General features: G+C 46.3%; 1 protein-coding gene across 8 annotated transcripts in view; it reads right to left on the bottom strand.

The window, feature by feature from the left end:
• Nucleotides 1-25,269, bottom strand: part of MAMDC2 (MAM domain containing 2) — a 403,751-nt gene that overhangs the window by 129,648 nt on the left and 248,834 nt on the right. For all 8 annotated transcript variants that reach the window (XM_045468454.1, XM_045468452.1, XM_045468451.1 and 5 more), the window contains 2 exons: nucleotides 20,163-20,457; nucleotides 19,705-19,818 (listed from right to left, as the gene is read on the bottom strand). In XM_045468454.1, the coding sequence (XP_045324410.1) occupies nucleotides 19,705-19,818; nucleotides 20,163-20,457 (409 nt within the window). The remainder of the gene's footprint in view (nucleotides 1-19,704; nucleotides 19,819-20,162; nucleotides 20,458-25,269) is intronic.

Raw genomic sequence — 25,269 nt, 5'->3', positions numbered from 1 at the left:
CTCCTGAAGGGCTGGGACCAGGCAAGAAAGGCCAAGTGCAGGGGCAGAGACTATCTGTATTGAAAATTTTGATATTTTGTTCACCATGGAACTTATGTATTACTTTTCTATTTTTTATTTTTTTTAATTTTTTTTCAACGTTTATTTATTTTTGGGACAGAGAGAGACAGAACATGAACGGGGGAGGGGCAGAGAGAGAGGGAGACACAGAATCGGAAACAGGCTCCAGGCTCTGAGCCATCAGCCCAGAGCCTGATGCGGGGCTCGAACTCACGGACCGCGAGATCGTGACCTGGCTGAAGTCGGACGCTCAACCGACTGCGCCACCCAGGCGCCCCACTTTTCTATTTTTTAAAATAGACATTTCCCTAAAGACGATGTGCAGATAGCCAATAGATACATTAAAAAGATGCTCAGTGACAGTGATCATCAGGGAAATGCAAATCATAAACCACAATGAGGTATCACCTCACACCTATTAGAATGACTACTCTCTAAGAGAAAAGAACCAAGTGTTGGTGAGGATGTGGAGAAAAGGGAACTCTTGTGCACTGCTGGTGGGAATGTACATTGGTGCAGCTGCTGTGGAAAACAGTGTGGAGGTTCCTCAAAAAATTAAAAATTGAAATACCAGGGGCGCCTGGATGGCTCAGTCGGTTGAGTGTCCGACTCTTGATTTTGGCTCAGGTCATGATCCCAGGGTTGTGGGATCAAGCCCCGTGTTGGGCTCTGTGATGATTGTGAAGTCTGTTTGGGATTCTCTCTCTCCTTCTCTCCTTCTCTCTCTCTCTCTCTCCCCCCCCCCCACCTTTTGGTCCCTCCCCTACTCATGGGCACACACACAAACACACTCTATCTCTTTCAAATAAAACAAATAATAATAAAAAAATAAAATAAAAATAGAAATACCCTATGATCCAGTATTTCCACTTCTGGGCGTTTACCCAAAACAAGGAAAAGTACTAACTCAAAAAGACACATGCACCCCGACATTTATTGCAGCATTATTTACAGTAGCCAAATTACAAAAGCAACCCAAGTGTCCATCAATAGATGAATGGATAACGAAATTATGAGGTATATACATAATGAAACATTATATATGTCTATATGTGTGAATATATATAGGTACTCAGATTATGGTATGTATTTATACAATGGAATATTATTTATCCATAAAAGAGAATGAAATCTTGCCATTTGCAACAACATGGATGAAATGTGAGAGCATTAAGTGAAACAAGTCAGACGGAGAGAGACAAATACCATACGATCTCATTTATATGTGAAATCTTAAAAAAAAACAAAAACAAAAAAAAACAAGCTCACAAATACAGAGAACAGATCAGTGGTTACCAGAGGCAGAGGGTGAGGGGAAGGAGATCAAAAGGTAAAAAAAAAAAAAAATTAATATAATAAAATAATAAATAAACCACCACCAACAAATATTATATATATTGATGAGTGGCTTTTTATGGTGTTTTCTTAACGTGTGCACACAATGTGAGTGCCTCACTTGCCTTAGCCTAGTCCCAGTCCCTGGTTCATTATGTGCAGAGCACTTTGCAAAGGCATATAGGGGATTAAGAGAAGGAACAGACTTGCATGCTACCTTCTAGAATCGCAGCATGATAAGAGGGAAAAGGTATGTCCTTAAATAAGGCCAATAAAATGAAAGACTGGTAAGCACTTTAAGAGGGGTTCAAAAACTACTGACGGTGCTTCTATTTTTTTTATGTTTATTAATTTTTGAAGGGGAGAGAGAGACACAGAGCGTGAGGGGAGGAGGGGTAGAGAGGGGGAGGGACATAATCAAAAGCAGGCTCCAGGCTCCAAGCTGTCAGCACACAGCCCGATGCAGGGCTCGAACTCACAAGCCGTGAGATGGTGACCTGAGCTGAAGTTGGATGCCCAACCAACTGAGCTACCCAGGTGCCCCTAATGACAGTGCTTCAAGAGTGCTGAGAGGCAGGACAGACACCATGATAAGCCTTCTTGCCCCAGCTCTGCCATTTCTAACTGGGTGACACCAGGCAGGCCATTTATTTATTTATTTATTTATTTATTTATTTATTTATTTTTCAATATATGAAATTTATTGTCAAATTGGTTTCCATACAACACCCAGTGCTCATCCCAAAAGGTGCCCTCCTCAATACCCATCACCCACCCTTCCCTCCCTCCCACCCCCTATCAACCCTCAGTTTGTTCTCAGTTTTTAAGAGACTCTTATGCTTTGGCTCTCTCCCACTCTAACCTCTTTTTTTTTTTTTTCCTTCCCCTCCCCCATGGGTTTCTGTTAAGTTTCTCAGGATCCACCTAAGAGTGAAAACATATGGTATCTGTCTTTCTCTGTATGGCTTATTTCACTTAGCATCACACTCTCCAGTTCCATCCACGTTGCTACGAAGGGCCATATTTCATTCTTTCTCATTAGGCAGGCCATTTAACCTTGGGAGACTTCTGTCTCATCTGGGAACTGGAGAGATCGCCACCCACCTCAGAGGGTGATTGTGTGATGAGACTAAGTAACGTGTGTAATGCCCACAGGGACTCACAATAAACGACAGCTGTGGGTCTAAGCAGGACTTGGGGAACACAGATGTCAAGTGTTGGTAATGACACTGGCCATCACATACCTCCAGAGAGAGAAGGGTACAGAAATGCAACATGCTATGTGCATTTTCATGAGAATGCGTGAGAATTATGGCCAGACACTCACACCCATAATTTGGCAATTTCTTTTCAAACTGCTTCAAAAGCCCCATGCTGGCTACGATGTCACTGGCATTGTAAAAGAAAAATCTGTGATAAGGGAGAATGTTTTCCACGTGATCTGGGGTGATTACCATAATGGATGTCAGTTACCAGCTTGGCTTATCTTAGGAGAAGAGAAGAAAATTGAGACAAGTGTTTGAATAATTCACACACAATTAGGAAGAGGAGGAACTAGCCAATTTTCTGAAAAATCCCTCTAGACCACAGACGAGCTGCGGATTTACACTTCACATGCACACACTCACATCTTCTTACTCGTGTTGGGGCAGCATCTTAGAATTTTGTTTCTAAATGTTATATGTCTTCTCTTTGTTGCAGGAAATTGCTTTCTACATTTGTCAAAAGAAGAAAATCCCGTGTCTGGTAATACATCCCTGCTCTCCCAGTAGACACTCACTCAAGCCAGCAGACAAAGTGACAGTTGGTGACACCATCACAGCAGAGCCAAAGGGTAACTGAAAAATTCACCTTCTCTATCTGATGTGTCTGCCTAAACACCTCCTTGAGGAAAACACATCACTTTTGGAGGACGTCTCTGTGATGCTTGGGCTCATCTGGTATTTCTTTTCACTCAACAATCCTTGATGCATTTGGCCTTCATACGTTTCGAAGACAGCATCTTCACAGTGACTAAGATTTGTTCATCCATTCATCAAATAGTTACTGAGTGTTGTTCAGGTGGCAGACATTGTGCAGAGCACAGGAGAGTCCAAAGTGACACATGACAGACAGGTTCCTTGCTGTCCACAAAGCTTGCGGTTTAACAGAGTTGACAGACAATAGACACACAATTAAATAAACAAGAAAACTATCAGAGAGCCACGGTGCTCTAGAGACAATTAAAATCGGGCGATGTGGTAGTGACCGTGAGGGGGTTAGACTTGAGATAGGGTGCTGAGAGAAGGAGGCAACATTTGAGCTGAGGCTGGGATGATGAGAGAGAGACAGCTAGGTGAAGGTCTAGGGAAGAGGGTCCCAGGCACAGGAACCACACACCTCACCTACTTCATTGACCAGTGAATCAAGATGTACTTGCGAGTTGTGTACCAGGCACTGCCGTGCAGGCTTCATGGGGACATGGCCTTTGATCTTAGCCCCGTTAGCATCTCTTTGAGCTCACAGAGCTGTGAGCCACCACAAGATTCCTGGAAAAAGGATGAGGAAATCTATCCTTCAAGTTTTGAAGACCTAAGGAACGGAATATAGTGGTGGAAGCTTTCTCTTCATTTCTACTTTATCAAAGCTGGTTTGGGAAGCAGGACATGGTAATGGTTTATGATAATGGCACTTGGTTCCCAGGACAAATGAGGAACGGAGTAGTCTTTGGCATCAGAGAACAAGTCATGGAGGACCAGAAGGAAAGAGGAAGTGGCCTCATGCAAGATGAGGTAAACAGGAAGAGTTCAATAAACCTTTATTAAATGCCTACCATGATGAAGCCAGGTGCTCGGGACACAAAGCAATCCCCAGCCTCAAGGGAGATTGGGACAGATGGTTCAGATGAATGATGGCAAAGACAAACAAGCAAGAAGGCTGGTTTGGGCGAAAAGTTTGTCAAGAGGGTCAACACGTGAGGCGTTGGAATCCTACTCACTCCTGGAGAGCACCCAATGGAACAGGCACTGATTTGCGAGCAGACACATGTGGATCCAACCAATCCCTTTTATGGCTGTGTGACCTGGGACACACTGAGGAACCTTGCTGGTTATCAGGTGCTGCATCTTTAAAATGGAGATAGGCACAGAAATCATACAAAGCTATAATGATGTTTAGAGATAACATGGAGGCAGTATCAAGAACGCAGTAATTAATGGTCATTGTTACTATACCACGGCTGAGGTTCTGAATAGTTTTCCATACTATATTATTACGGCTCTGCAGAAGTCAGTGATTGGTCATCTAAGAGTTGAATATTGACCCTCTCAGCACAGTGTCTGTTAGGCATTTTAGTAGACAGATACAGAACCACTGGTCTAGGGCTATGCTTTTACTGCTGGATACTCATGATTTTATTTTTTATTTAGTCAAAACTCAAGATTGAAAAGCATGCCTTTCTCTAGTTGAGCCAGAACATTTTATCAAGGGGTCAGTTATTGCCCGAAGTGGCCAGATGCAGAGTCCAAAGAGTGGTAACAGGGACTGTCCACCACTGTCCTCCGCCTACATAAACCATCCGTGATCTCTGCACCCTCTCCGAGCCTGGGCAAGAGCAGCTGTGCTGCAGGGACTATGTGGTGTAGCGGTTCTGGATGGCAACTGTCCTCAGCGTTTGCAACCAAGGCTACAAATTCAAACAAGGTAGAGCTTTCTGGTTTTTATTTGCATGTGTGTGGCTTGAGGAGAAGTGACAAACACCAGGTTTACTAATGTCCTTTTCCTTCTGCATCCAACACACCTGTTGGAAGAGACTGCATGCTTCTTCCAGATCAGGTCCCTTGTTTGCCCACTTCCTGTCTTGGCCTCTCCTGCTCCTGACACTTGACGTGACCTAAGAGCCATGCCCCCTTGGTCGCATCCCACTCTGTTTCAAGGACCATCAAGAAGCCTCCTCTTACCCACTCAGCCCCATTCTTGCCAGCTCTTGCTAACCTCTGAACTCTCAGGACCCTTTACATTTTCCTTGCTAGGCCCTAGTCTCAATGACAGATTAAATAGTTACTGTTCATATATCTAATTTCTTCCACTACATCAGCAAGTGTCCTGAGGGCAAGCACCTTTACTCGTCTTTGCCTAGCACAGTAGGCAGATGTCAAATGAATAAAATTAAGCTCAAATACTCACTCTGAATAATAGGCCATAGACACTCATTATCTCGTGGTGTTTTAAAACATGTTCACATCCTATGGAACAGACTTGGGAAAAGTTACAAGACAAACTCTCTACCCCACAGGGTCTTTGCCTGTTAAGACTGCCTTCCTCACTGGGTCGCTGTTAGAATTAAATGAGAGATGCATGTTCATATCCCTTGGGTCAACAGACATCACCCACGACAGAATGAAAAGAGAGAGTGAGTGAGTGAGAGTGAGAGAGAGAGAGAGAGAGAAAGAGATGAGCTTACCATCTGCCTTTATCCCAAGGGTCTCATTGTCCTTCAGCTTGTATCGTAACTCCTGCTTACATCTCTACCAATTTGAGCCCCTAATGTCTTTTTGTGTATCCCAAGCAGACAAATATTACATTTTCCTTTTCTCTATCCTTTTTTTTTTTTTTTTGCATGAGAATACTTGACTCATTTTCAAAACAAGACCAATAAGGTTATCAAGAAACACAAGTTCTGCTGGAATCTGTCCACAGAATGCAAGGGCAGTCATGGGGATGCTGTGCCTGAAAGACTCTCATAGAAGCTCCCAAAGTAATTCATTTAGAACTTGGAACCAGCCAGGAATTCTTCTCTTGTCCCAGGGCCCCATGCCATTTCTAAAGGAAAAGATTAATTTTGCATTTCCTCGAATTAGAATTTACTTGGTGGTAGGGCCCTTGTGTATGGAAGAATCTGGAAGAAGTAATGTCCTTACTTGGTTCTCTCAGTTATTCACATCAGAACTCAAGTAGAAATGTTTCTCGCCTCAAAGTGTAGTGAAAATAAATGAATATTATAACTGCTGTATCCTTCACAGAACACAGGCTGGAACCAGAAAATCTCTTAGAGGGGCACCTGGGTGGCTCAGTCGGTTAAGTGTCTGGCTCTTGATTTTGGCTCAGTTCATGATCTCAGGGCTAGTGAATTCAAGCCCCACCTTAGGCTCTGTACTGTGTCAACAAGAAGCATGCTTGGGATTCTCTCTCCCTCTCTCTCTGCCCCTCCCCCTACTAAAATAAATAAATTAATTAATAAAAGAAAAGAAAAGAAAATCTTTTATGAGATACAGCCCTGCCACCCAGGATGTCTGTGACCTGCAAGTTATATTACTTCTGTATGCCTCACTTTCTGGAACCCTCAAATGAAAATGAAAATAAGATTCAACTTAGTGAGATATTGGGAGAATTGAATCAGTTAATAACATCAAACATACGGAACAGCCAATAAATGAGGGAAATTACTCCATAAGAGTTATCTATTATTGTAACTACTATTATCATTTCTATTACAAAGATCCTTTAAGACATCGTGACAAGGGAGAGTGGGAAAAGAAAACGAAAATAGCAGAATGGTGGGGCGCCTGGGTGGCGCAGTCGGTTAAGCGTCCGACTTCAGCCAGGTCACGATCTCGCGGTCCGTGAGTTCGAGCCCCGCGTCGGGCTCTGGGCTGATGGCTCAGAGCCTGGAGCCTGTTTCCGATTCTGTGTCTCCCTCTCTCTCTCTGACCCTCCCCCATTCATGCTCTGTCTCTCTCTGTCCCAAAAATAAATAAACGTTGAAAAAAAAATTAAAAAAAAAAAAAAAAAAAAAAAAAGAAAATAGCAGAATGGTTATTTTCTTAGTCTGTGGAGACAAACACAGGTTAACATCCAGGCCCCATCAATTGCTTGTTCCATGACTCTGGGTATGTTAAAAAAAAAAATCTATAAACCCCACTTTCTTCATCTATAGTGAGTGTCTTCCTCATGGGGTCTTTGTAAACAGTCAATGAGATTATACATGCAAGACATCCATAATAATTGCTTAATAAATGTTATATAAAATAATTGTTATTATTCATTTTTCTTCTAGGTTTACTGGCTCAGTGCCGACACAATCAGCCAGTGCTCAGTAAATGCTTGCAAATACAACTTTGGTCTTTGAGGGTCTTTTTTTTTTAGTAACTCTGAAATGAGATTTAAGGATAAATATAAAAAATGATCACTGATATGTCCATTCTCAAAATATTTAAATAAAATGTGCCACACACCATCCTCAGCTCCCAGCTGAAGGTAGCACTGTGATGGCAAATCATTCTGGAATGCATCCAGGGGTTGGTGATGGAGAGTAAAGGAGATTGGAACTCTGAATTCTTGCAGTTCTCTCTTCTTTGCTACCTTTGTCAAATGTGTCCCAGAAAAAGTTTTCCAATCACTTGAGGCTAAAATGCAGTGTCTTTTGTGTGTGACCGTGATTGATTGCACATTTGAACAGGATGATAGTGAACAGTCTCTATTTTTCCAAGATGTATTAATTTTCTAAGAATTCTTAGACTACTAGGCTAATATTATGCTCAGAAAGAGATCCCTCGTAAATATGTCCAAATTTATTTTATGACAGGGACACAGTCACACAATTATGAGTGACTTCCTGATAACCAAAATGATAAATGAATGGAGCTAATTAAAAATATAAACCATTTTACACCCTGTTCATCTTCCAGCAATTTTTATTTGTAAGTAGCTGAGTTTGTGGAGAGGCAGAGGCTTGACAGATATTTGGAGGGACAGAGAAACTTTCTTAGCAACTGAGCTGTCCGCTTTGAGCTGTTAGACAAATAAGTCACCTTTATTCTCTCTCAAAAGATGCTTAGTAGCATACTTGACAGACAAGAGGCCACTTGGCTCAAACATGAACATGACATTGTTGGTAATTATTGATACGTTCTTTAAATGGGGGCGTGGTCTACCAGCCGGGAGTTTATGCCCTACAACTGCCAGTGTCCTTTTAAATTCAGCACGCTTTAAAGCATATGTATATGGATAACAAAGAGGTTCTATTCCATAAGCCCGAGACTAAAAATGAATCATAACTTCATGTCAATACTATGCATCTTTATTTTATTTTTTTAAATATTTTTTATGTTTATTTATTTTTGAAGGAGGGAGAGACAGAGCATGACCGGGAGGGGCAGAGAGAGAGGGAGACACAGAATCCAAAGTGGTCTCCAGACTCTGAGCTGTAGGCACAGAAGCCCACGCGGGACTTGAACTCACGAGCTATGGAGATCATGACCTGAGCCGAAGTCAGACGCATAACTGAGCCACACAGGTGTCCCTGTACTATGCATCTTTAAATATGTAATCTTCAATATCGTTTCTCTTTTATTATACAGTATTTAATAGAGAACTATGTGTAGGTAGTTTGTTGACTTTTATGTTGACAACAAAGATGAAAATCTGCAAAACTAATATATAACCTAGGATGTATTTGGGTTTCTTTCCCCAGTTACTCCTAAGTATGAAACGTGAGTTCAAAACAGTCTGCTCTCCAGTGTTGATTCTTAAAAAAAAAAAAAAAAAAAAAAAAAAGGTATTAATGTTTCACTCACATTGTCCTCATCAGAATTTGTGGAAAAGGGAAACAGTCTTCAGGAACAATGGTGTGATTTCAGATTCAGGATTTGTAATGGAAAACCAAAGGGTTTCCATAAAGCTTATATTTTAAAATGCACTAATGCACGGTCATAACACCCTTCAAAGAAACATTCTCTATTATCCATTTTTAATAAAGTCACAAACACAGAAGAAATCTGCAGAAGCTTAAAAAAAGAAATGTGAAGTTACAGTTTCAGGCAAGATGGTTTCAGTCATACAATATTAGTGAGCAGAGAAGGTAGCTTCTCGGTGAAGTTAAAGCATATTAAAGTCATCTTCATTTTTATAAGCATGGCCCCAAATAACACTTGAATTCTCCTTGGCAGTGAAGCAAAAGTTTGTCAAATAAGGAATGGAAATTTTTCTAAGCATAGACCTAAGTTCTGTGTCACACTGCTGTAGAGCAACACTGCCATCCTGTTAAGAATAAGAGAATGAGTACATACCAAACTTCTCGTCCAGGGGGGCCACTGGCTTGCAAAAAAATACACTTATCTGTGTACTCTTCTGATTCTTTCACTGTAGGGATGGATGAATTCAAGTTGAGGAGTACTCCTTAGGACTGCCAAAGTGTCTTAGGTCAAGCTATAAATTTTTCCCCAAGTTCTCTGCCAAGATTACGCTGAGGACTGACAAGAGAATCCTTAAAATGGTTCCAAAAGTAAACTTTCATCTGTTGTGGACAAAAGTAAGTAAAATTATGTTTCTCTATCTCTGCTCGATGCCTGCTTGATTCCAAAGGCTCACCACCGCACGGCAGGTGTAGCTGGGGCCCAGAACCCCAGAGCTGGAACGTCAGGACATCGTCAATATTTTGCAGAGGTTTTCCACTATCTCTAGAGAAGCATAAATCTTGCAGGTCAGTCGTCCTTGGGGTTGACCTCTGTAAGTACAAAGGCATCATCCTACTCACTGATGGGAGGAAACCCAGGGCCAAGAGAAGCTCAAGTCTTTGTAGCCGGGTGGGCTGCAGTCCATATCCTGACTCTCCAACTGTGTTGCCCTGGGCCTGTTATCTTAATCTCTCTGTATCTCATTCTTTCTCATCTGCAAAATATGGTAATAACTGATAATAACCACCCCTAGAACTGTCATGCAGGTCAGAGATAAGGACAACAAGTGTCCTTGGCACATGCCATGAAATGCTACCTGTGGATCACAGAACCTGGCTATGTAAGAAGCTACCGTATAACTATTCCGTCAGGTTTCGTGTCACACTTCTCACTGGGAACCATTCTTCTAAAGAAATAGAATCCACATCGCCATTAAAGTTTCCTTATACCTAAAGATTCCCCTATCACTTATGAAAGGTTTGTTTTTGGTTCTTATTAAGTGGGTTCCAGGACGCATCGTAAGTACCACAGATTCAGCCTAACCTCCTACATCCTCTGCATTTACAGTAGAAATAAAATTTCCTGCATTTTAAAATTGACACTCAAGTGTTACTGAGCCATTTGGTGGAGGGCTCCTGGGTTGCATGGGTCTGTGAGATTCATATATTCTTGACGTTTCTGAATTATCCAAGTGGAAATTGGGTCTAATGCAGAGCTAATGAAGATGGCCCCCTCTCTCCAGAAACTTTCTTGCTGGTCCTTTCCACTTAGTCCATAAACAAACTCAAGTCTCCCCTCCCTAAAAGAAAGAAAAAAAAAAGTGAAACAAAATAAAAACAAAAACCTGTCATCTCAAGTTTTTTGGTAGGTCTGGTTGAATCTCTCTCTAAGAAAGGGAGAACACCCAAATTTCTTTGCCAAGAATTCTCTGTTGTCTCACTTGCCCCTCATGCTTCCACCAGGGTATCCTGGTCTGTCCTCCTCATTCCATGGAAACCATAATGTCAATTCCAACAGATAAGTCCTCTACACACACCTCTGTGCTGCCCTCGGCCCTGCCGGTCACATGCTCCTCTTGAAACTTTGAATTGCTTTGGCTTCCAGTGACCTATACTTCCCTAATTCTCTTCACACACACCTGGTTCCTCCTGTATCTCTCATTCCACCACCCCTTTTGGATGCCTAATCTTCACGGTGAGGTCAAGGCTCCACCTCGAGATGGTTCTCCTTGGATGATCTCGTTCCTGCTCAAGATTTCAACTGCTGTCTTCATGCTGAAGATTCCCAAGGCCATAGTCCTGCCCAGGTTGTACCTGACCTTCAGATTCTTGAATCAAAGGGTTCCACCTGGATGTTTCCCACGCAACTCAGAATGGAACACACCTTCTCCCCTAACATGATGCCGCTCCTGAAATCCCCCAACTATGGTCACCACCACTCTCCCTCTGATTCATCCCACCCCATCAATCAACAAGTCCTGCCAATTTAGTCCCCTTTCTGATATTTTATTTACTCTCTCCCTTTCATTCCTGCTACCCCTGTCCCATTTCAAGCCCTCATCCACTCTCAGCTGGACCACTGGATTGCCCCCTGATGAGCCTCCCCACCGCCAGTCATATCTCCCTCAAATCAACCTTCCTCACAGCTACTAGACTGGTTAGCAGGCCACATCACTACCCACTGTCCAGAGGAATAATGAACTGGCAGGTCCAGCAGACCAGTAACAAAGTCACACAAATGGTTCCTCCAGAAGGGTCTTGCCTACACTTTGCACTCATTATTCTTGCCCAAATATAGCTCTCTAGACTTCCTATTGATTCTGAAAGCTGCTACTTTTCCAATAAGCGTCTTTTCTGCTTTATTTAAATAGCAAACTTATGCTGTTTACAAGAAGATCCTTGACTATGTACAGTTCTGTTTGCTCTCTACCATAATTACAGATTCGTGTCTCTTCCTATTGGTGTATGGGTCCCAAGGGCAGGGACCGTGGCCATGTACGTACTCCCTGTTCTCTATGTACTCCGACTACTAATATAATGCCTGATAGATTATAGGCACTCCAAATGCGCATCGGTAGAATGGATATTCTTAGATGCTTTTTCTGTAAAATGTATGATTCATTCATGACACTATGAAGTTATGGTACATTTTGTTCTGTTTTATTATCTTATTCTTTGCCTCAGAATCACCCAAAACACAAATCACTTTCTTATAACGTAGAGGAGGCAAATATTCTGACAGATCTCACTAAATCACAAGCCCAATCCTTTGGTTTTCTCATTTGCCACATCCATATGCAAGGGCTTCTTCAAAGAGCGAATATCTCTACCCGCTTTTATCCATCAGGGTTGCTACTGTTGGTGTCTTACACTTGAGTTCCTTTGGAAAAACAGCTCTCAAAAGCTAACTTAAAGTCTGATAATCTTTTGCTAAAAATACTTTACAGACCAAGCAGTGTCACTCTCAAGGTTGCATTGTGATTGTTTGTGATGACAGAGGATCAAGGGTCTTAGGTAGCTGTAATGAGTCAATAATCCAAGGGCTATTTGTCCCTTGGTATGTCAGAGATGGAACAGACCACCTGCGGGTGAGACAAGCTGAAACACTGCTTCCCTGTTATACTTGGAAATTAAAACACTAGCCTTCAAAGTCCTTGAAGTCCTACAGTAGGAAGGATTATTAAACACAACCTCTTTTACCACAGGGGAACATGGCAAGGGTTTTTTTTGTTTTTTTTTTTTTTTCTATTAATCTCAACAAGGGCTTTAGAGATTGATTATATTTGAAGTGTTTGCTGATACCACATGCTGTTTGTCCGTCATTGTGGAGAGGATGTGATCCCTGTCCTCAAAGATGTAAGGTCCTGGCCAGGTGAAGGGGTGGGGACCCTGACAAGGAGGGGCTAAGGAGAAGACACACAGTGGGAAGTGAAGAAGGCCAGGGGAAGGGAGGGGAGGGAGATGTTCATCTACCGGGGAAACTCAGAGAATGTTTCAAGAAAGAGTTGGGTCTTGGGGCACCATGGTGGCTCAGCCAGTTAAGCGTCCAACTCTTGATTTCAGCTCAGGTCATGATCTCACGGTTTGTGAGATCAAGCCCCATATTGGGCTCTGTGCTGACAATGCAGAGCCTACTTGGGATTCTGTCTCTCCTTCTCTCTCCCCCCCTCCCCTCCCCACTGTGTCTCAAAATAAAAAAATACACTTAAAAAAAAAAAGAGCCAAACCTTAAGGCATGGGGGGCGGGGTGGGGGTGGAGAGTAGGATTTCAATAGACCAAGATGGATCAGGGGAATAAAAAAGCAGAAAACAGATGTGGAGAACAATACAAATACAGAAAAAGGCAAGAAATTAAAGGGTGTGTTGACAAACAGCACATTAGAGATTAACAGGAGGGAAGGGAGCAGATTTATGATTTGGGGCAAATCATGGGGGGCCTTGAGTGTTACTCTAGGCACTGTGCAGGTTCTCCTGGCAACTGAGAATCAAAGGATACTTTTTTTTTTTTTAGGTTTATTTGTATATTTTGAGAGACAGAGAGAGAGAGCAAGCATGAGCCAAAGGGGCAGAGAGAGAAAGGAGATAATCCCAAGTAGGCTCCAAGCTGTTAGTGCAGAGCCCAACATGGGACTTGAACCCATGAACTGTGAGATCATGACCTGAGCCAAAATCAGGAGTCAGACACTCAACTGAGACACACAAAGGATTCAAAGGATTCAAAGGATTCTTAACAAGAGGGCATTTCTTCTTTCTTACATCTGGAGGGGGTGGACAGTTGCCAGTCCTTACAAAGCACTGTCCTCAACCCTGGGCACATATGAGAATCACCTAGGGAGTTTGTTCATTTGTTAGTGTTTATTTATTGATTAACTATGCCAAGTCTGGTCTTATTTCTGGCCAAATAAATCAGAATCTCTTGGGGTGGGACCTTGACATGACAATTTTTAAAGAAATTTTTAGGTGATTTTAACATCCAGTCAGCGTTGAGAACCACTGGTTTAATGCATAGTATGAGAATTCTCTATAAATTCTTTTGTTGGGAATGCTTTGCCAAAATTACATAAGACATTCTGCTTTGCTTAACTAGGCATGGCCTAATACATACAACAAGACTTCTGATATACTGTGAAAGTCCCTTGCTTTTAAATAACTTCCTCATTTATCATTAGCAATATGTTCATCTGTGTTAAGCACTACCTTCTTCCTGTAGGTATTTCATATATATATCATTGGTAATTACTGATATGTTCCCATATACATGATATGATATTTATGAACACATTTGATATATACAGAGAACAACCAAGATGTCAAGACCATGTGTAACTACCTACCTACCAGCTGTATGTATTAAGATACCCATCACTTACATTGACATAATGGGGTTTCACTTAAATTCTTAAAAATCAAATATTATTTAACAAGAGATAGAAGTAGGTCCACTGCTGGGGTGACCTAGCAAGGAGGTTGTGCTATTTTAAGAATCTGAATTTTTTATAAATACTATACGCCAAGATGCAAGTCACAAAACATGCTAACCGTATGCTAGGGGATTTGAAGGTGTTAATGAAAGCAGAAAGTCCTACGACAAGGGATTCTTTTTTTCCTCCCAACATATGGTGACCACAGCTGACTTGTGCAGTTATGAGAAGGGAAGCATCCTAAAACTCCTAAGGTGCTTCGTGGGGGATGAGGACAGGAGCTGGGTAGCCACTTCCTGTTGGGCAACTCTAATTTGAGTAGGGTAAAAACCCAGATGAGGTGTTGGCCTTGATAGGAAGGGGGTTGGCCTGTCAGAGCCTATGTCCAAAAAAGTCAGTCAAGACAGGGAGGAGCAGGCAGATATAACCAGTCCAGGCAGGTTAAATCCCAAGTGGAGGGGCCAGGTAAGAGAAACCAAGAACCCAGACTGATGGACAGGGAAGCCGAGGGGTAGGGACCTGCCCAAGAGCTTAGGGGATAAGAGATCAGGTTGGCTAGCACTCTCATAAAAGACTCCATGCCATCAATCAGACAGATGAAGAATTACCTTTGAAGGAGCAGAATGAACCGGGAGCACAGACGAAAACGCATAAGGGCTTTTCAATCATCCAATACTAGAATTACTCATTGAGCAAATTTATCCATTCAACAAATATTTATTGAGCATCTCCGATATGCCAGGTCTTTTTCTGTATGCTGAAGATTACAGGCAGGTGGGATGTCTACAGCTCTGCAAGAGTGAATCAATACACAAGATGGCATGACATGTAGTGCTTTATGGGTTTGCTAGGCCCAAAGCACTGCGCCTTTGGAACCCATGTTCTTCCATATGTATGAAATATATAATTAATTGCCTGATGAAGACTTTCCAACATTTTATAATTAATACACCAAAGCTCCAGGGCCCAGGACCCATAGTGACAGGGCTGTTAGGAGAAGTGCACTAAGGCTGGAACATAGAACAAGTGGAGAGCCAAGGAAGTGAGGCCTTGTCCCCTGCTTGGTCCATGACCATGACTGGCAGCCCGTGTGGGCCCCAGCATGCTCCCCTGTAAAATGAGGAGGTTGCACTGGATGAATTCCAAAGCCCAGTTCTAGATCTAGGATCCTAGGCAGGGCCAGGGCAGAGTCAAGCTGGGCTCAGGCACAGCACACGGCAGCTATGGTCAACCTGAGAGCAGCACTAGCCAGGGCAGCCCCAGGGAGAGGCATGTGATACTGCAGGAGTAACTTGGCCATTTCCTGGGATTGACTGTCTCTCCAAGGGACATCCGAGGAATACGCCAGACTTGTGCTGCTTTCCAGTCTCCACACAACATGGGAGTGTGTTTCTACTGAGAGCGTACTGAGAGACCAACAGGCAGAGGCAACGCGGGTCTAAGCAGGCCCACGGGGGCGGGAACTACCTGATGAACTGGTGGTGTCGGGGGATGCTAAGGTGATTCTCCCAGAGTCAGGAAAGAGCTGTAATTCACAGGAAGGGAGGACTGGTCTCCCTCTTCCAAGAAGGCCTCTTAGGCTCCCAGGCAGACTTTTGGCTGTAGGTGGAATATCAGGTGGGATTTATCATTTTAAATAATAACTGGCACATGACAGAGCACAGAACCGAAACTCAGATGGCCAAGTAGCTGAAAGTGTCTGTAAGAGAGAAGAAATGGGTTTGGATAAAGAGCGGGGGCGTCAGAAAGACATATGCGCGTACTTACAAAGTGAGTTCAACGCACTCTACCACGTCCCCCACATTACCCCCTGGTAATGCCAAACCTTGTAGCCTGTCTTCCTGCCTCAGATAGCATCACTCGCTCCGAGGCACAAATACCATCCACACTCTTCCATATTAGGCCATTCCTCAAACCCCGACCCCCACTGTTGTGCAAAAGACGCATTCCCTACAAACAAGTGCTTTGAATTTCCTTGTTTATCGCCCGTTCACCTAACACATTTCTTTATTTGCCTTCCTCTGGGGGGCTTAGCGTTCTCAGCTTCCAGTTAAGGAGCGGTACCTGGACTGGGTTTTTACCTCCCCCCCTTCCTGAGTTCCTCCAATGGCTTCCTTATAGAGTTAGGTTAAAGGTGCTAAGCCAAGGTGTCCAAAGCCTGGAGTGGAGCCAAAATTCACCCGATGATTCATTTGATTGTGACTTTTCCAGTGTGAGGCCAACTTACTGGGTTCCAAGAATCCTCAGCCAAAGGGCTTCTGCCCCCACAGCTGGCATTGGGTAAATGGAACCAACAGTCTCGATTTCACCTGAGGACCACTGTCCAAAGAGCTTCCAATATTCTCTGAACTGTGAATGAATAAACAAGTTTGTTTTTTTTTTTTTTAAACAGGATGAATGAAGGGATAAAGAAGATTTTTATAGGATTAAATAGATCTCTTCTTTCCTGGATTTAATTCAAACCTAAAATTTAGACGTGAATTCCAGTTTGAGTCTAACATAATCTCACTTCTCTTGACAACTTAGAGGAAATAAAAATATTCTCCAAAAAGAGTAGAGGGAAATTAAACTAAATTGGGCAATGTTAGCAAATCTAGAAAGTAGACAAGACTGGACTGCAGCATCTAATCACCGGCACTAGTGCCCCCGCTCTGTTCTGGGGGCACCCTCCATTGTGGTACACAATCCAAGCAAACAACACTGGTCAAAACTCAGCCATCCCATGCCCAGCGGAGATCAAGTATATTTCAAGATGGCTATGAACTAGAGACATTGGAATTGCAATGACAGACTCTTAGAGACCTAATACTGGAAATACACCAAAGAAGCGGACCTTACATACAATTTGGGGCAGCGGAGGGATATTTTGAGCAAGGGCCTGACACAGTTACCCCCAGATTTGATTTTCCTGTGATGAGATTCCAATTCGCAGATTTGTTTCCCTACTTAATTCCCTGCACTGGGCCTCCTCCCCGCAAATTAACCTACTGACCAAGGACATAAAGCGCCATTTGTGTGCCAAATACTCGTGGGCAAAGGTCTCTGAAACCTACAACTTTCTATGGTGTATCCAACACGTGGTGGTGGATGGAACCAGTCTCAAAGGATTCCTGCAGCAAGTTGAAGTAAATCTGCAGAGAGGCTTGGCCACAGCTTGCCAAACTGCCGCCTCTGCTGATTTTATCATCTTTAATTGACCAACCTAAGAACGGGTTTACAACGGAAATTCTTAGCGATGGCCTCTCGGCAGGCGCACACCTCACTGCCCCTCTGGAGGGTGCTTGGTCGCGTCCAAGTTCTGGACTTTGGAAAACATTGCTCTCCAGCGAATGAGGCCTACCCTGCCTCTTGTCTTCTGCCGGGAAGGCTCAGAGGAGAATGAATTAACTTCCCCCCAGCCAAGCCAGTAGTCCTGATCCTGAGCCAGAAAGCAGTGGCCGTTAGAAGCGAGAAAGAAAGCTAGAAGGAAAGCAACAGTGCTTCCATTATACTATTAAACCATAATCACCTTCTCCTATTATAAGCATCTTCCTGTTTTCCCCGAAGGGGCGCTGTTTAACTGCCACTTGGGTGCAAACGGGCCAAGCCAGCATTTCCTGTGGGTCTGGAAGGCGGGTTAAGCTCAGCCGGCTGTGGCACGTCCACTGACCCCGGAGCAGACCGTGAGGGGCCACCCTGCTGGGGGTGGGGGCTCCGAAACTGGGCCTCCTGGATTAAGGGGTGATGTTGATGTCCTTCACCTGGGGCCAGGACTAGGATGAGGCAGGAGGCGTGTTGAGGGCACAAGATTTAAGCAGGTTTTCAGTCTCAGCGTCATGCCAGTGGCCCTTTCTCACCAATTCCCACTCTGCTCAGGGCCACCAGCACTGGGGGACAGGCGTGTGAGTGGGTGCATGTGTGTGTTGTGTAAAAACACACTGTGGTCAGTGGTTCTCAAAGCATCGTCTTCAGACCAGCCGCAACACCTGGGAACTTGTTCGAAATGCAAATTCTCAGGCCCAGTGAATCTGGTACTCGGGCGGAGGGAGAGGGGCTCAGCATCTGTGTAACACGCACACCAGGTAATTCCTGTGCAGCTGAAGCCTGAGAAGCTTGGTAGTGCTAGGGAATAATGCCCGTCCCATGGTCCACATCCAGTGGTCTCTCAGGGTGCGTCGCCCACAGCAGGAACAGGGAAAGAAAGGGTGGGGTGGCGAGATGACAGAGACCTTCCCAAGGCCATCAGCAGGGTCGGAACCCCTCAGGTAGGAAGTCAGGGGTTGCTTTTTCCCCAGCCATCCCGAAGTAAACTGTAGCGGTCAAGACCTGGCAACTGTTGGCAATAAATAAAGGTTGCTACTGAGTTGCTTCCTTCCAGGTTCTTCCCCTTAACTGGACAGCTCAGGGCCAGCTGTGGAGTGACACCATGTGTCGTGGGCCAGCCGTTTGACCGTTCTGAGACTGAAATGGCCACCTTTGTAAAATGGGGTAATATCGCCCACCCGTGAGGGTCCGAGAGGCCAACAGAAGCCCAAGAGAAGCGTGGGCCAGGGCAAGCTGTGGTGACAGGCTGTGCGTGCGAAGCAGGGGTGTGGCCTCCACCCAGCTCCGGGGAAGCCAGCTGGGACGCCTTGGGGACAGAGGACAGCTCAGAGGGGAAGCTGATCTTCTTTAAGCTGCTGTGTTTTTAAAAGGAGGCTATCCCCAGTCCAAATGTCCTGGGGCATCAGGCTTCTACAAATGGGCTCACCGAGGGGGGGAAAAGAAAAGCAGAGGGTGAGCCCAGGGCCTGCTGTGGAGCGCTGGAGGGCTGCTTGTGTTTTTACCACATAATGAAGGGCAAGAAGAAACATCCGAAGACCCACATTTAAACTGTCACCAGAACCCAAACAGTATGTAGTGGTGAGGCGATGACCAACGCCTCCAGCCCAGTGACCTCAGGCACACAGTCATGGACTCGTTTCCTCCTTTGCTAAGTGCTGGGTTGCAAACACAACAGAAGTACGAGGATGAAGTCAGCAGCAACACACTGAGGTAACCACGAGCTCTTATCACGGAGATCTCATCACAGAATTCGGGAACCATTTCTGCAATGTGGGAACAGAACTACCTCCCATCCAACTCTCCCCGCTCATAAAGGTGTCTACTGAGGACCAGAGAGGCTGACAACCTGCAGAGGGCACACAGCTAGGGTGACAGTAGCTGTGTCCCTTTCTCCCTTCCATTAGGAGGTGCTGGGGGGCGGGGGAGGGGGAGCGAAAATCTCAGCGCTTCCACCCGGGGGCCAGGTAAACAAAGGGCATCCCCGCCCCCACGTCTTCCTCGGCCTCGCACAGCTGAAGGTTGGAAGGAGGATCCATGACTCACACTTTTCCTCCAGAGGGGATTTAACTCCAAGATAGCATTGCCCTTGAGAAAGAGCCAACCAGCAAGGAAGAAAGTTCACCTCGGGGCCGGGGTGGCTCGGAAGCCCCCTACCTTCCTCGTTTAAAAACCAGGGCTGAAACTGGAGCACCGAGTCAAAGCCGCAGGTGTTCTCTTCAAAGGCGCAGGAACCCGCGGGCAGGTCCAGGGCTCCCGCAAGCTGCAGGGCTGCGGGCACAAAACGAGTTTCAGTTGGGGCTCGGCCTGGGAGCGTCTGCACCAACTCGGGGCGCCCCGGGGGGGATGGGGTGAAAGTGAGGGGAATGCGCGCGGGAGGGGCGCGAGAGAGGGGTGCACCACTACACCCTCCCCGCCCCCGGCGCTTGCCCCGCGGGCCCTGCGTGCACCCGCAGCACCACTCCAGGCTTCGGAGAGGGGTACGGCTGTCGGAGAGGATCCCGGGGCGCCCTCGGCTAGCCCAGCCCAGGACGGCGAGCCGGCCACCGGGGCTGCGGGAGCGGGTCACGAGGGCGCCCCCCCCCCGGGGGGTCCCCCTGGGTCCTCGCACTTACCTTGTACTGCCAGGAGGACGCCCCTTAGCAGCATGGTCGCGCTTCGGGGAGGGAGGACGACCCGAAGCGGGTGCAAGCTACCGGCCCGCTGGGACCGGCAGCCCCAGTGGAGGGGAGCGGGCGCGCCGGGGACGGACCAGGCGATAGGCAGAGCGTGCACTTCGAGCTGCCCAAGTTTGCGGAGCGGCTCGGGTTGCTGAGCGGAAAGCTGGGGGTGCCTGACTGGGGAGCGCCGCTCGATCGCGTCCCGGGTGAAGCCGGCGCGGCACACAGCTGGTCCCGGGCGAGGATTGGGCTGGGCGGGAAGGAGACAATTGCACACTTTTGAAAAGCCAGCTAGGACTGGCCGGGAGAGGAGAGGTCGGGATGCAGGGCTTTGGCTCAGGGTTTTAAAGCTCGGGACCAGACCTCTTGCAGACACTTGGAGGGGGGCAGGCCTTCCAGCAGCCCCTCCGCTGGGCTGGGACTGGAGGCGCCCGGCCCCGCCCCGCCCATCCGCGGTGGGAACCAGCTTATTTCTGGGGACAGCTTCCCCGCATCTGGCACACCAGGGCTGCAGGCTGGCCCTAATTTTAACTTCTTCTCCCCAGAATGGAAAAGGGTGGAATTCTCCTAGGAAAACCTAGAGGAAAGCTTGGAAACTGGTGACATAAGCTTTGTATCTCAGCGCGTTCTCAGTATTCTCTGGGCGTTCGGGGCCCAGAAATGCTAAGCCTGGAATACCACCCCCCCCCCCTTTTTTAAGCAGTGGAATGTCTGGCATGCCTGGTTCTCAGGATTCCCTCTGTCCCGTAAAATGGGGGCATTCCTCCTCTCCAAAGAGCCATGATAAATTAGTAGGTTTCTAAATTGGCATGTGAGGGCTGGGGCTGGTGATGTCAGGGAGGGGTTACAGTGAGCGCTTTGAGCACCGAGCGTGTCTTTTAAAAATTCTCTTCCAGGAAAGAACGTGGTGGGGACCGTTGTTTTTTTTTTTTTTTTTCTTCTTAGTGGCCTTTACAGTTTTGTGCAGGCAATTTTGTGCCTAGGTCGGTGGTTCTCAAACTTTTGAGGGTGCCTCAGAATCCCCTGGAGGGCCCCCACCTGTCAGAGTTTCTGATCTGGTAGACCTGGGTTGGGGCTTCAGATTCTGCACATTCTTATCAGGTTTCCAGATGTCGATCGTGATGCTGCTAGTCTGGGACCTCGCTTTGGGGAGCCCTGGCCTAACGAACTCCTGTTCAACCATCAAAGCCCTGTTCACGTGCCTTCACCTGGTTTCCAAATTCTCCTGGTTTTCCTTGTCCTTCACTGGCAGCTCCTGACCTATATCCTGTGCTGCTGCTGCTTTTGGTCTGTCTGAGCCCTGAACACTGGAGTGCCTCAAGCTGTGTCCTCTTAGCTCCCCTCTCCCTTAGTAATTTCCTCCAGTCCCGTAGTTTAGAGCACCAACCGTATAGCCTGATGACTCCCAAATTTATATGTCGAGCCCAGACTGCTCACTGACTCCAGATGCTTCTATCTCACGGCCACCTCAATATTTTCATTTGGATGTTTAACAGCTATCTCATACTTGACAGGTCCCAACATGAATACCTCATAGTCCTTCTCCAGTCTGCCTCCCCTTGCATTTTTTTTTAAGTTCATTATTATTTTTTTTGAGAGAGAGATGGAGCATATGAGTGAGTGGGGGAGGGGCAGAGAGAGAGGGAGAGAGAGAGTCCCAAGTAGGCTCCATGTGAGGGGCTGGAACCCCTCCTCCCAACCGTGAGATCATGAGCTGAGCTGAAACCAAGAGTCTGAGGCTTAACCGACTGAGCCACCCAGGTGCCCCTCCCCTTGCATTTTCCTCGATTAAACCAACACTACACTGTATGTTAACTAACTTGAACTTTAAAAAAATTTTTTAAAAAGAATCTTTTTCCTCCAGTTGCTCAGGACAAAACACATAGAGTTATCCTTGACTCTTCTCTTCCTCTCAGGACATTATCAAACGCCCCATTCAGGATTCAAGATACAGCAGATGCTAAGTGTGGTCCGTGCCTACAGTGACCACCCTGATCTGAGTGGCCATGGTTGGCTAGGGAGACTGCAGGAGCCTCCTAACAGTGGGGTCCCTGTCTCTCTGCCTTGCAGGCCTCCACTCCATTCCTAACCCAGTGGTCAGGGGCATCCTTTCAACACAGAAATCAGGCCATCTGCCGTGTCATTCCTTGGCTCCAGACTTGTGACAGCTTCCCAAATCAGCAAATCAAAACCCAGTCTTCACAAAGACCTACTAGGTCCTACAAGACCTGCCCCTCCCCTCACATCTCTGACCTCATCTACCCTGCAGCCACACGGACCTCTCAGCTGGTCCTCAGCTCCAAGCTAGCTGTCCTCCCAGAGCTTTGCACTGGCTGTTCCTTCAGCTTGAAATGCCTTTCCCTGGAAATCCACGACTCACACCCACACTGCCTGAAAAGGTCTCTATTCAGCTGTCACCTTCGATATGAGAAATTTGATAGCTTTGTCGCTAAAAACAAAAAAGCCCTTACGATCCTTTGAAAGTAAGCTTGGACAAATTCTCATGAGTTTTCTGTGAGCAATGACCCAAATGATCTAAAATTTCTTTAGGGTGTGTGTGTTTATAAGCTTTGCCTCAGGTGGTAGCTAGTAACAAATACCATTTAACATGCTTTCTATTATAAATGTTTTTTTAATAGAAAATCTCATTCAACTTTCACAAGGACCCTGGGGGGGGGGGTGTCAATATTATTATTGCTCCCATTCAACAGATGAGGAGACTGAGGTGCAGACTTCAGTGATAGTGAAACCCATATCTGCTTTATTCCAAAAGCCTATTCTCTCAACCAGTAGAGTAGCCTGTCTCCTTTCTCTTATGTTCTGTTTTGATTTCTTGCTCAGATGGTGCTAAATATCTGATTACTTTCATCAGATTACTTAATGAAACGTGCAGAGACAGCTAGGAATCCACTTGAAACCTCAAAACACTATTTTCAACCAAGCAAGCTTTTAGCAACCATCAAATTGGCACACCTTTTTCCAGGTATCTGCAGAATATTGCAGTTTTCAGATCGCCTTACATTCACCTGCAGGTTCCAAGACTCAGGAAAATGAAAAACGTCAAAGCCGTAAAGAGATCTTCAAAAATGTTTAAATATGAATTAAAACGTCAAGGCAACAACATTTATTGCTGCCTGTGGGAAACTGAGCCATTACACATAAACACAAAGTTAGTTGGAGTAAAATTTACATTTCACAGATAATTGCAGGATCTGGAGCACAGATGACCCTTTGACACTGGAGCAGGTTGGTGTCTCAGGGAGGCAGACTGTGGTTTGGAGGTTCGTGTGCAGGCTGTTTACTAGGGGGCTCACCGTTCGCGGGTTGGAGCCCTGAGTAGGGAGGGCTCTGCCCTGACATTGTGGAGCCTGCTTGGAGCACTCTCTCTGCCCCTCCCCGGCTCGTGCATTTTCTCTCTAAACAAACAAACAAACCAAACAAACAAAAAAATTCCTTAAGTGGTGCCCTTGGGCTCTGCATGTGTGGAACGGAGGAGGAGGCACGACTGGGCTGAGGGAGACACTGCAGCGCAGGTCATACAGGGTCTCTCCTGACCCCACAGGGAACTCTGGTGGTGAAACGGCCCACCCAGTTTATCCCACGTTGGGCTGATATGTCCAGCTGCTTTGTATTGCTGCTTCCATCAGTCACTGACAGATGTGGTCCACACCTGTCCTGGTGTGCTTTCTGCACTGAGGCCAACCCAGAGGGGCTGAGGACTGGAGGCCATGTGATGACGGCAATCCCAGCAGCTGGGATGACAAGTCCCTGCTTGAAGGAGGATCCGGACAGCACACTGGTGTCCACCACAGACATTTTGCAGACAGGGGAAAGGATATTGCACATGGAGAGAGCCAAGGAGGGAATCCACAAAATCTAGGAATTACGTGCATTAACCCACTTCCTTCGGTCTCTAATCATGGAGCGATGGAGCCAAGCACTGCCTTAACTCCTGGAAAAAACAGCATCAGACCCCCAGATAAGAACTACCCAGGACTGTCTCCTCCAAGACTTAGCTTAATGGAATGATTAAATAATGCATGCAAAGTTCTGGCCTATAGAAGGCGCTCAATAAGCATTAGGTATTATAGTGGGTTGAATGGTAGCGCCCTCCCCCCCGCCCCCCCCCCCCCCCGCAAAAAAAAGGTATGTTGTGAATGTGACCTTATTTAGAAAAGGTGCTATGGAGAGGTAATTCAGTTAGGGATCTTGAGGTAAGATCACCCTGGATTATTAAAGGCCCCAAGTCAAGGGCAAGTGCCCTTCCCAGAGACAGAAGACAGTAACAGACAGGGTAAAGGTGGAGACAGTGATGGGAGTGGCAGAGCCCCAGGCCAAGGAGCACCTGGAGCCACCTGCATGGGAAGGGGAGAAGAACAGACCCTGTCCTGATAGCCTCAGGGGAGTGTAGCCCGCAGACTCCTTCGCTTCACAGTCCTGACTTCCGGAGCCGGGACATAATAAACTTACTGCTGTTTTAAGTCACTGGCTTGTTCTGGCAGATGGAGGACACTAATACAGAAAGGGTTAAGCAAGGAGCAAGCACGTGCCACAGGCGTCATCTCCCCTGACCCTGCTACCTCCCCGCGAGAGGGAGACATCGCTCTCTCCATCTCACAGAACATGAAGCAGGCCCAGAAGCATCCATTAACTTGTTCCGGATCACACGTCCAGCTATGCTAACAGTGCAAACCTGCCGACACCGTGACACCACGTGCAGGGAAAGGCTCCTGTCCCTGCGGAGAGCCACGCGAGCCCTGTCGCAGAGCCTGGCGAAGCCTCGCGCTGCTCTGCTCCCCGCTCCTCTCGGGGGAGCCCTCAACCAAGGATCCAGCTTTTCGTTTAACCCCCTGGCTCTAGAGATCTGGCTCGGTCTTCCAGTTTTCTGGGCACAGGAGAGGAAGGAGAAACACGGGTGCCCCTCGCAGGAGCACCTGCGTCATTCTCATGACGTTTCTCCTGACGCACCCTTGCGTGGTCTCATGCAGTGCCCCCTAATGGTCACTTCAGCAAGCACTTCCATGTGCCCGGCACAGCGCTGGGGGCAGGGACCCAGGGGTGG

The sequence above is a fragment of the Leopardus geoffroyi genome, chromosome D4 (genome assembly GCF_018350155.1).
Source record: "Leopardus geoffroyi isolate Oge1 chromosome D4, O.geoffroyi_Oge1_pat1.0, whole genome shotgun sequence".
Taxonomy (NCBI): domain Eukaryota; kingdom Metazoa; phylum Chordata; class Mammalia; order Carnivora; family Felidae; genus Leopardus; species Leopardus geoffroyi.
Note: the sequence above shows the minus strand (reverse complement) of the source record. Positions and strands in the feature narration are given on the sequence as shown.